The following is an 11,163-nucleotide window of genomic DNA, read 5'->3' on the forward strand; positions in this document are numbered from 1 at the left end:
GCTCCGGCCAGACTAATTGTGAATACCTAGATCTATGCCTGATGTTAAATGGTCTGTTCTTTCCTAGGACTGAATTGTCAGACAAACATCAATGAATGTGCCTCAAACCCGTGTCTCAATGAGGGGTCGTGCATTGACGGTGTGGCGGGATACAAGTGTATCTGTATGTTACCGTATACAGGTAAGCCATATATATATATGGACCCATGGCCTGTACCAGAAGCAGTGCTGTCGTCTGGGAGAGTCAGCTTTTGTTCATTGTTCTCTTCCAAGTAAAACGAAAAAAATATTTTACTTGGAAAAAGGCCTCAGTAGCCCCTCACCCCCATCCTCCCTCCAAAAACAACACAGCTTTCCTGCAAACAAGTAAAGACTGCGAGGAGTCTCTAACCCAATCCTGTCAGGTGCTGGGTGGATAAAATCCTCTGTGTTGGCATATTTCGTGCCATTTTTTGACAGTTCTTGGGCGACTAGCCCGTGGTATGTGGCTGAAGCCCTGATGGGTGGGTGAGGGAATATTTTGACAGATTTGCAGTAGATGGGAATTGCTGTCAGAGTCGAATCCTGCTTACTGACTTCCTGCTTCCCCTTCCATTAAAATGGCAATGTGCACAATTGCAGGAAACCCGATTGAATTTCCTGCCGGGCCCCGGTCGCCACAGTAACCCGAGGAGTATAGTGAAGGCTTTGGAAAAAGGCCACGGCCTATCGGGGAGAGAGCGCTTCATGAAGAAAATACGTTTCCTAGCTTTTGTTTTTCCTATTAATGTGCTAGAAATAAATATGGCCCTTCTCTTGTTCCAGGGGCCACATGTGAGGACGTTTTAGCTCCTTGTGCGAATAGTCCATGTAAGAATGATGGGAGATGTCAAGAATCAGAAGACTTTGAGAGTTTCTCCTGTATTTGTCCTCCTGGTTGGCAAGGTAAGCTTAGCCTGAGCAGCGAAACGTCACTTCTTCTGTAGAAACTGCAGAGACGTCACTGTCTCTTTAAGATAGTGTGTGGAAAGTGATGACTGATCTGACGCTACATGTGACGTCTGCGCCGCGTCTTCTTTATGTGTATCTCGGTACTGCTATCATGACTGAGATTGTGTAATGGATCCTATTGTGTAGCATACAGTGGTTTCTGGCGGATGGCTGGAGAGCTGCCATGTTTGTTCTGAGTAATAAAGTCCATGTAACTTGATATCTATAAATCCTTTGCTATAGAATCTCCTGCGGCAGCCGCACATACGTCTGATCCTTCAGCTGAGTCACTTGCCAGTCCGTGACCTGTAACCAGCATCTTATCCCTACAGTCTTATTACTATGGGTTTTATCTTCCCTTTCAAAGGACAAACCTGTGAGATTGATATCAACGAGTGCGTGAAGAACCCCTGCCGAAACGGTGCCTTGTGTCAGAACACGAATGGCAGCTACAAGTGCCTCTGTAAAGCTGGATATACTGGCAGGAACTGCGAAACCGACATTAATGACTGCCAGCCAAGTGAGTGCCAGCCGCAGCCGCCGCTCATTTCTGCTTGGTTATGGAATTTTTGGGAGAGAGCAAGCAATTGATTGTGGTCTTGTCACTTTTAATTTCAGACCCTTGCCACAATGGCGGCTCCTGCACGGACGGGATCAACGCCTTCTACTGCAACTGCTTACCTGGTTTTCGTGGGCCAAAGTGTGAAGAGGATATTAATGAATGTGCCAGCAATCCCTGCAAGAACGGGGCCAACTGCACAGACTGTGTGAACAGCTACACCTGCACCTGCCCTTCTGGGTTTAGTGGCATCCATTGTGAAATCAACACTCCAGACTGTACAGAAAGGTACTGCGGGTCTCCCACTCTGCTGCCCTTTATGTATTTTAGGGGACCATGATGGTTCCCTCATTGTGTACAGGTAATAATCACTGCCTTTCTTTGGCTGTCTCTTTGCCAGCTCCTGCTTCAATGGTGGCACCTGTGTGGACGGAATAAACACCTTTACCTGTCAGTGTCCGCCTGGATTCACCGGGAGCTACTGTCAGCACGACATCAACGAGTGTGACTCCAAACCTTGTCTGAATGGGGGCACGTGCCAGGACAGCTATGGGACCTATAAGTGCACCTGTCCCCAGGGCTACACTGGACTGAACTGCCAGGTAAGTACAACCTAGTCTGCCAGTTCTGTGGATGCAACGCAAAGAGCTATTGAACTCCATGGAACTGAACTGACTTATATTTGCAGAACTTGGTGAGGTGGTGTGACTCCTCTCCCTGTAAAAATGGAGGGAAATGCTGGCAAACAAACAACCTGTATCGCTGTGAGTGTAACAGCGGCTGGACTGGACTCTACTGTGACGTACCCAATGTCTCGTGCGAGGTGGCAGCTTTACAGCGAGGTGAGACTTCTGTGCACCCCATAATCACGTTACTGCACATAGTCACAATCCTGACACTTGTCACACTGTAACGCTTCTATCACCAGGAGTGGACGTCAATAATCTGTGCAGGAATTCAGGATCTTGTCGTGACACTGGGAACACCCACTACTGCCTGTGTCAGCCCGGGTATACAGGAAGCTACTGCGAGGAGCAGGTGGATGAATGCAGCCCCAACCCATGCCAGAACGGGGCCACCTGTACAGACTACCTGGGGGGCTACTCCTGTGAGGTGAGGAACTCCCTGCTACGCCTTATGCTGAATAAGATCAGCTCCTGACATGAGACCTTGTCATATTTATTATGTCTCCTCATATTCTGCAGTGTGTTGCTGGATACCATGGGGTTAACTGTTCAGAGGAAATCAATGAGTGCCACTCTCACCCCTGCCAAAATGGAGGAACATGCATTGATCTGATCAACACCTACAAATGCTCCTGTCCCAGAGGCACACAAGGTAATGGGGATATTGCTTTACATACATAGTAGATGGGAATACAATGCGAATGTCATAGGAACTGTCCCGTTACTTTGTATAAATACATCATGTTCAGTGTCATCTTTTTTTTCCTCCAGGAGTTCACTGTGAAATTAACATCGATGACTGCAACCCACTGTATGAGGTATCAAACCAAGAACCAAAATGCTTCAACGGCGGCAAATGCGTGGATCGTGTGGGTGGATACCACTGCAACTGTCTGGACGGCTTTGTGGGGGAGCGCTGTGAGGGGGATGTCAATGAATGTCTCTCAAACCCTTGCGATACACACGGAACCCAGAACTGTGTCCAGCTGGTGAACAATTACCGCTGCGAATGCCGCCAAGGATTTACAGGTAATAACACCTGTCCTGTCGCCGCCTCCTGTCTGTGACGTGGATCCCTGGTGCGCTAATGCAGCTCTTTATATTCCCAGGGAGACGCTGTGAATCACTGCTCGATGGATGCAAAGCAAAACCTTGCAAGAACGGAGGATCCTGTGCTATAGCGAGTAATACAGAGCGAGGCTTCATCTGCAAATGTCCCCCGGTAAGAAGAGATCATGTCTGAAATGAATTACATGTTAGAGAAGAAGGTGACCTGGAGCCTGAACCCCTGGCCTAGTCCTGCTCACACAGGCTCAGGACCTTGTTCAGGAATGTATATTAGAGATTTGCCGTACTTTGCTAAACTAATCAATAACTTTTTTTTATAGGGCTTTGATGGGGCCACATGTGAATATGACACTCGTCTGTGCGGGAACCTCATTTGTCACAATGGTGGAACCTGTATATCTGCCCTCAAGACCCCTAAATGTGTCTGTCCAGATGATTTCACCGGACCTTTGTGTCAGTATCCAGTCAGCAGCCCCTGTAATTCCAACCCTTGCTATAATGGCGGCACGTGCAAGTTTGTCACTGAGGAGCCTTTCTATCAGTGCATCTGCCCGCGCAACTTTAATGGTCTCATTTGCCACTTCTTGGACTATGGCTTTGAGGGTGGCCCAGGACAGGACATCGAGCCTCCTCATTTTGAAGATGTTTGTAAGATCGACCTCTGCTCCAAGCAGGCTGGAAATAAGATCTGCAACACTAACTGCAACACTCATGCCTGTGGATGGGACGGAGGTGACTGCTCCCTGGACTTTTATGATCCTTGGAAGAATTGTACAAATGCTCTTCAGTGCTGGAAATATTTCAATGATGGTAAATGCGACTCCCAGTGCAACAACGCAGGATGCCTCTATGATGGCTTTGATTGCCAAAACATTGACAACCAGTGCAAGTAAGTTATATTGACACACCAAAACACACTGGTGGGCAAAGATGTGGTGAGAAAACAAGGGCATGGTGGCAGTGTATGGCGAGCAGAAGTGGCCATGATGGTGGCAGTGTATGGCGAGCAGGAGTGGCCATGGTGGTAACAGTGTATGGCGAGCAGGAGTGGCCATGATGGTGGCAGTGTATGGCGAGCAGGAGTGGCCATGGTGGTGGCAGTGTATGGTGAGCAGGAGTGGCCATGATGGTGGTAACAGTGTATGGCGAGCAGGAGTGGACATGATGGTGGCAGTGTATGGCAAGCAGGAGTGGCCATGGTGGTAACAGTGTATGGCGAGCAGTAGTGGCCATGGTGGTGGCAGTGTATGGCGAGCAGGAGTGGCCATGGTGGTGGCAGTGTATGGTGAGCAGGAGTGGCCATGGTGGTGGTAACAGTGTATGGCGAGCAGGAGTGGCCATGATGGTGGCAGTGTATGGCGAGCAGGAGTGGCCATGATGGTGGCAGTGTATGGCGAGCAGGAGTGGCCATGATGGTGGCAGTGTATGGCAAGCAGGAGTGGCCATGGTGGTAACAGTGTATGGCGAGCAGGAGTGGCCATGGTGGTGGCAGTGTATGGCGAGCAGGAGTGGCCATGATGGTGGCAGTGTATGGCGAGCAGGAGTGGCCATGGTGGTGACATAGAGTTAGGGAGGTCATGGTGGTGACAGCTAAAAACTTAAATAAAAAAAAATCCTTTGAAATCAATGTGCTTATAAACAGAATGTGATGGGGGTAAGCCGCACTGACTGACCCTATGTTGTGACTCTTTCCAGTCCCCTCTATGACCAGTACTGCAAGGACCACTTCCGGGACGGTCACTGTGATCAAGGCTGTAACAATGCCGAGTGTGAGTGGGACGGTTTGGACTGTGCTAATAATATGCCGGAGAAGTTGGCTGATGGCACCCTGGTGTTAGTGGTCCTGGTGTCCCCAGAAAAGCTGAAGAACATTTCGGTGGACTTCCTGCGGGAGCTGAGCAGGATCCTCCACACCAACGTTGTTTTTAAGAAGAATGAACATGGAGAGTATGAGATTTTCCCCTACTATGGGAATAAGGAGGAACTGAAGAAACATCACATTAAGAGGTCCCTGAGGGAATGGTCTGACGCCCCGAGTGCCATCTTCACCGGTGTGAAGGAATCCCTGATCCCTGGCCGGTATCGCAGAGAACTGGACCAGCTGGAGGTGAAAGGGTAGGTAGAGCATTTACTTGTAGTGCTAAGTGATGTGGTGCCTTATGATGGAGAAGTAAGTGACCCCCCCCCCCCCCCCCGACCCTCCCCACAGGTCCATCGTCTACTTGGAAATAGATAATCGCCAGTGTTTTCAGACCACTTCTCAGTGCTTCAACAGCGCTACAGACGTGGCGGCATTCCTGGGTGCGCTGGCGTCTCTCGGCAGCTTGGACCTCCCGTACCAGATAGAAGCCGTCAAAAGTAAGTTCCCAAACTTTCAGGAATCCTCACACTGAAGAAATTCTACATATTTTTTTTTTTATCCCCTTCATCAAGCTTAGTAAATAAGACGCCTTTCAAGTTTTTTTTTTTCCCTTTGACTGGATTTACGTCGGGATCATTAATTCTTTAAGCAGGGGGAAAAGAGAGGGAGAGAAATTGATCAATAACGTACAGGAGGTGCTGGAACCGTTATCTCCAAAATCCCATGTAAATCCTCTGTCTTAACAGCTCAATGAGAGCGCACTGATGTGAAGGTGATTAATCCGTTTTCTTAAAGGAGTAAAGAAAACCCGTCTCTTGATACTGCCGTTCGGGGCAGGAGAGAGTTTTAAGGGTAATTTGCAATTCTGATGAGTAACGGAAAATAATCTTATTTTTGGAATGATTTTTTTTTTCGAGGCGTACAAATTTTTTTTTTTTTGGTTTTAAAGAAAATTCAGTTCATTTCCATTGTGTCAGCGCTTTGAAATGCAGCTTTAATGTCTGTCTCACCGAGCTTCTCCTGGTTATCTTCAGGTGAGACGGCTATTCCACCAAACATCTCGCCGCTCTATCCTAGCCTGGGTGTCACCCTGTGTGTTCTGCTCGTCATCTTTGCTGTCGTGGGAGTCATCATCCTCAACAAGAAGAGGCGCCGAGAACACGGTCACCTTTGGTTCCCAGAAGGCTTCAATCCAAAAGAGTCAACTAAAAAGAAGAGGCGAGAGCCCCTCGGGGAGGATTCAGTGGGTTTAAAGTAAGTGACCCCAGTGCTGGATGTGTGTGGACCCTGCGACATGAGCGATGAGCTTTTATACTGATCCTATGTCTGTAGTACTAAGCTGTATTAACCCTTTCCACTGGGTTCATAGTTGGGAATCTTTTTAACGTTTTATACAATTTTTATTTTTTTAATGTTTTGTTTTTTCTTTGTTAAAGGCCCCTAAAAAATGCTGCAGAAGGTTCATTGATGGACGATAATCAAAATGAGTGGGGAGATGAAGAAAGCTCAGAAAGCAAGAGATTCCGGGTGAGATGTGCTGGAGAGGTTTATTGCTTACAGACTTGGGTTTCTTTAGGATTTTGTGGTGCATTTATAGCTTATGCTGACCGTTGTCGTCTTCCGTAGTTTGATGATCACGTCATACTTCCCGATCTGAGTGATCAGACGGACCACAGACAGTGGACACAGCAACACCTGGATGCAGCCGATCTCCGAGCTCCATCTATGGCTCCCACTCCGCCCCAAGGAGAGATTGATACCGACTGCATGGATGTTAATGTGCGAGGACCTGGTACGTTGTGTTTCTTTCTTAGAGGGGTGTTAGCTGTGTCCTGGGATATTATTAAATAACCGTATCCCCTTAACCATATCTTGGCTCCTTGCAGATGGCTTCACCCCACTAATGATCGCAGCCTGCAGCGGAGGAGGATTAGAGACCGCTAACAGTGAGGAGGAGGAGGATGCATCAGCCAATATGATCTCTGACTTTATTGGTCAAGGTGCAAATCTGCACAACCAAACTGACCGCACTGGAGAGACTGCCCTTCACCTGGCTGCTCGCTATGCCCGGGCTGATGCTGCCAAACGACTGCTGGAGTCCAGTGCAGATGCCAATGTACAGGACAACATGGGGCGCACTCCTCTTCATGCTGCCGTGGCGGCTGATGCTCAAGGCGTTTTCCAGGTGTGTATCCTTGTTTTATTTCAGACATTATATGGAGATCTTGTCATACAGATGTTATTGTACTGAGATTTCTGATAGTTCCACAATGATTGAGCTGACTGATGGCTCACATAGAAATGTCTAGATGTTCCGAGTTACTTCCTGAGTGTCTGAAGATCTGCAGTCTTGGTCTTCATACGAATCAATATTGGTTTTGTTGTTACACAGATTCTTATTCGGAACAGAGCGACAGAGTTGGATGCCCGCATGTACGATGGCACAACTCCACTGATCTTGGCTGCTCGTCTGGCTGTGGAGGGTATGGTTGAAGAACTGATCAACTCCCATGCAGATGTGAATGCCGTGGATGATCTTGGTAAACATGGATACTGTTAAATCCATTACGTGCTGTCCCTGTGCATTCTGGGAATTGTTCTAAAATCTGTCCAATATTGTCTTGTAGGAAAATCTGCTTTACACTGGGCAGCTGCAGTGAATAATGTGGATGCAGCGACTGTTCTCCTGAAAAATGGCGCCAATAAAGACATGCAAAATAATAAGGTGAGAAGTAAATGGCCACGGTGACATTTCGGCCATTCCTGGGGACTTGGTAGATGATCCAGCTTTAACCTTATTTCTCATTACCTGCAGGAAGAAACTCCTCTGTTCCTTGCTGCGAGAGAAGGAAGCTATGAAACGGCCAAAGTACTTCTGGATCACTACGCAAACCGAGACATCACCGACCACATGGACCGGCTTCCACGAGACATTGCACAAGAACGCATGCACCACGACATTGTTCGATTATTGGATGAATATAACCTTGTACGGAGTCCACAGCTGCACAATGGTCCCATGGGTGCTCCAACCTTATCTCCCATCTGCTCCCCTAATGGTTACATTGGAAACATGAAGCCAGCTGTGCAAGGGAAGAAAGCTCGAAAGCCAAGTGCCAAGGCTCCCGGGTGCAAAGATTCCAAGGACCTTAAAGCCAGAAGGAAAAAGTCTCAAGATGGCAAGGGTGGGCTGTTGGATAACAACAGCTCTGGCGTCCTGTCTCCTGTCGACTCGTTGGAGTCTCCTCACGGATACTTGTCTGATGTGTCCTCTCCACCTTTGATGACCTCTCCATTCCAGCAGTCTCCATCCATGCCGCTCAACCATCTTAACAATCTGCCCGATACACACATCAGTATGAATCACATGAATATGTCAGCCAAGCAGGAAATGGTTGGTGGCGGTAACCGGATGGGTTTTGAGTCCATGACGCCCCGTCTAACCCACCTTTCCGTATCGAGCCCCAGCACCGTACTGAACGGAGGCTCCATGCAGTTTACAGTGGGTGGTTCAGCGATGAATGGCCAGTGCGACTGGCTGAGGCTGCAGAATGGGATGGTCTCTAACCAGTACAATCCCATGAGAACTAACCTCCAGCAGGGTGGCCATCAGCAGACGGCAGCTGCTCTCCAGCACAGTCTCATGACCACCTTGCATGGCAGTTTGCCTAACTCGCCTCTATCACCTATGATGACCTATCAGGCTATTCCCAGCACACGCATGTCCCAGCCTCATCTAATGCAAGCACAACAAATTCAGCAGCTACAGCAACAGAACCTGCAACTCCAACAACAAAGTATGCAACAACAACAGCAGCAACACAATGCAGCGCCTGCAGCTAGCGCCCATATTGGCGCACCCTTCTGTGGAAATGACCTGGCTCAATCAGACATGCAGCAACTGACAAGCAATGGCCTTCGCTCCATTATGCCCCAGGACACCCAGATCCTAGCGGGCTCTCTGCCCGCCACTCTTACACAATCTATGTCAACCACCCAGTTCTTAACGCCACCCTCCCAGCACAGTTACTCTTCCCCTATGGACAATACCCCAAGCCACCAGTTACAGGTTTCAGACCACCCTTTCCTCACTCCTTCCCCTGAGTCCCCGGACCAATGGTCAAGCTCGTCTCCTCACTCCAACATGTCTGATTGGTCCGAGGGTATATCGAGTCCTCCAACAAATATCCAGCCCCAACACAATCACATTCCCGAGGCCTTCAAATAAACTCTACTTAAGGACTAGAGCCATAAAGCGAGGCCCGGCTGCTGCGACACACTGGCACAGACACAAAAAAAACATTTTATACAATTTTATATTTCAGAGACTCCAGACTTTTTTTTTTTTTAATTTATTGAAGTACTTTTAGCGATGACCTGACGTAACTGACCGGCCCTTGTATTTATGTGTTACAGGACGCTCCTCGTATTTTATTTTTTTTTATATTCCTGCCTTAAAGTATAAAAGTTTTAGATGTTTATTGTGCAAAGTGTAATGACAGATTCTTTGTATTAAATGGTATTTATTCTGCCCTCCCCCTTCCAATAACCACAAAGAACAAGAACATTGTACATTGATAAAGGTGTAAGAAATTTCTATCTGTTATATGGAGCAGCTCGTGTGTCCGCGGGGGCCTTACCCTCCTCTGAGACGTCTCCAGGATTCTGGACGTCACATAAACCCTCACGGCTCTTACGAGTCTCAGCTGGATTGGAAAGGAGAAGCAGATTGTAAAGTTTTTTTTTTATAAGATGTTGTATTACTAGTCCCTTCTTCCCTCTATATGGTTCGTGGTCGGTGTCTGGACATTTGGCATCCTTCCCCGGAGCTCTCCTCCCACCCCTGGGATCAGCGCCCGGGCGAAACAAACACAAAGAAGTGACTTTTTGGTACAAGCCTGTGGCAATTCTAAGCTTTGTATATAGAGATTATTCCTATACTGTGGATTTTGTTTAAAAAGTCTACGTGAATATTCCTGATCTGCATCACATTTCAGGTTACGTGCGCCCGCCGCGCTTTTAGGCCGGCACAGACATTTCAGCAACGGCCACTTACGGGATTTACGGACGGCTTCACGATAGGATGTAAAAAGCGTATTAGGACTAACCTAGGAGCGCTGGACTCTGTAGTCCCTCGTATACGCCGCTTATATGTGGAGCAATACCAGGAGCGCCAGACGTCGTCTTGTAAAGTGAAAAGGACAAAATTCTAGAATGTAGAAGAAATCTATCGCCTGCAAAGTTGTAGTTTGCAAATAATGATGTAATTTTTTATGGCTTTGTAAACAGACATTTTTGTTATAATAAATCATATAAAAAAAGTTGCTGTTTTATTAATGGGCTTAGAGGGTTGGGGCGCTGCTAGAGCTGATGTCTGGCCCGCTATGTCCACAAACCTAATCGGCAGTGCTGCAGGATCCTCTAGTACCGGCGGCACCTCCGGAGCATCACAAAGTGACTTTATGTAGATAACAGACATGGCCAAGACCTGAGCTGAGTGTCAGAACCGCTCTATAACGGGTCAGAATCTGCGGCGCTCCAGCTGCTGTGACATGTCGACTCCCAGCCTGCTCAATAACAGAAGAGCAAGTATTGCATGCTGGGAATTGAAGTCTTACAACAGCTGAGTGCTGAAGGTTGCCGACCCCTGCATAAAGGTGACCTGTAGACCAGAATCCAAACCTCTTCTCCCCCAAGGGCCAAGGTTATAACATGTGATATATATACAATATGGATGCCACCTTCACTCCTATGGGGACAGACACTCAGCATCTTTAGATTCCCGGAGGTCAGATTGGCCTAGTTATAGTATAAGAACAGGGTTTAATATGGGGAAAGTCAACTGTTAACCCTTGCAGGAATAAGGATGGCGGTCATCATCCTGGTAGATTAGAACGATGCAGGGACTCCTGTGACTAGACTCGCTCCGGTCAGCGCCCTGTACACATCTTATCGCTGACCGCTGGGGTTCCTGTTTTCCGGCAGTCATGTGCCTTGTAAGACTTGTTTGTTGCTGAGAT

At 47.9% G+C, this 11,163-nt stretch overlaps 1 protein-coding gene across 1 annotated transcript in view; it reads left to right on the forward strand.

Annotated features, from left to right (window-relative positions):
* Window positions 1-10,446, forward strand: part of NOTCH1 (notch receptor 1) — a 33,433-nt gene extending 22,987 nt beyond the window's left edge. Inside the window, exons 15-34 of the mRNA XM_075259413.1 lie at window positions 68-181; window positions 805-924; window positions 1,337-1,489; window positions 1,588-1,816; window positions 1,929-2,130; window positions 2,217-2,370; window positions 2,457-2,641; window positions 2,734-2,866; window positions 2,986-3,243; window positions 3,324-3,436; window positions 3,603-4,171; window positions 4,978-5,397; window positions 5,492-5,640; window positions 6,178-6,397; window positions 6,580-6,670; window positions 6,770-6,935; window positions 7,030-7,328; window positions 7,536-7,683; window positions 7,771-7,868; window positions 7,959-10,446. Coding sequence (XP_075115514.1) covers window positions 68-181; window positions 805-924; window positions 1,337-1,489; window positions 1,588-1,816; window positions 1,929-2,130; window positions 2,217-2,370; window positions 2,457-2,641; window positions 2,734-2,866; window positions 2,986-3,243; window positions 3,324-3,436; window positions 3,603-4,171; window positions 4,978-5,397; window positions 5,492-5,640; window positions 6,178-6,397; window positions 6,580-6,670; window positions 6,770-6,935; window positions 7,030-7,328; window positions 7,536-7,683; window positions 7,771-7,868; window positions 7,959-9,371 — 5,234 coding nt within the window. The 3' untranslated portion in view covers window positions 9,372-10,446. The remainder of the gene's footprint in view (window positions 1-67; window positions 182-804; window positions 925-1,336; window positions 1,490-1,587; window positions 1,817-1,928; window positions 2,131-2,216; window positions 2,371-2,456; window positions 2,642-2,733; window positions 2,867-2,985; window positions 3,244-3,323; window positions 3,437-3,602; window positions 4,172-4,977; window positions 5,398-5,491; window positions 5,641-6,177; window positions 6,398-6,579; window positions 6,671-6,769; window positions 6,936-7,029; window positions 7,329-7,535; window positions 7,684-7,770; window positions 7,869-7,958) is intronic.
* Window positions 10,447-11,163: the final 717 nt, after the last annotated feature.

Source organism: Leptodactylus fuscus, chromosome 11 (assembly GCF_031893055.1).
Source record: "Leptodactylus fuscus isolate aLepFus1 chromosome 11, aLepFus1.hap2, whole genome shotgun sequence".
NCBI lineage: Eukaryota > Metazoa > Chordata > Amphibia > Anura > Leptodactylidae > Leptodactylus > Leptodactylus fuscus.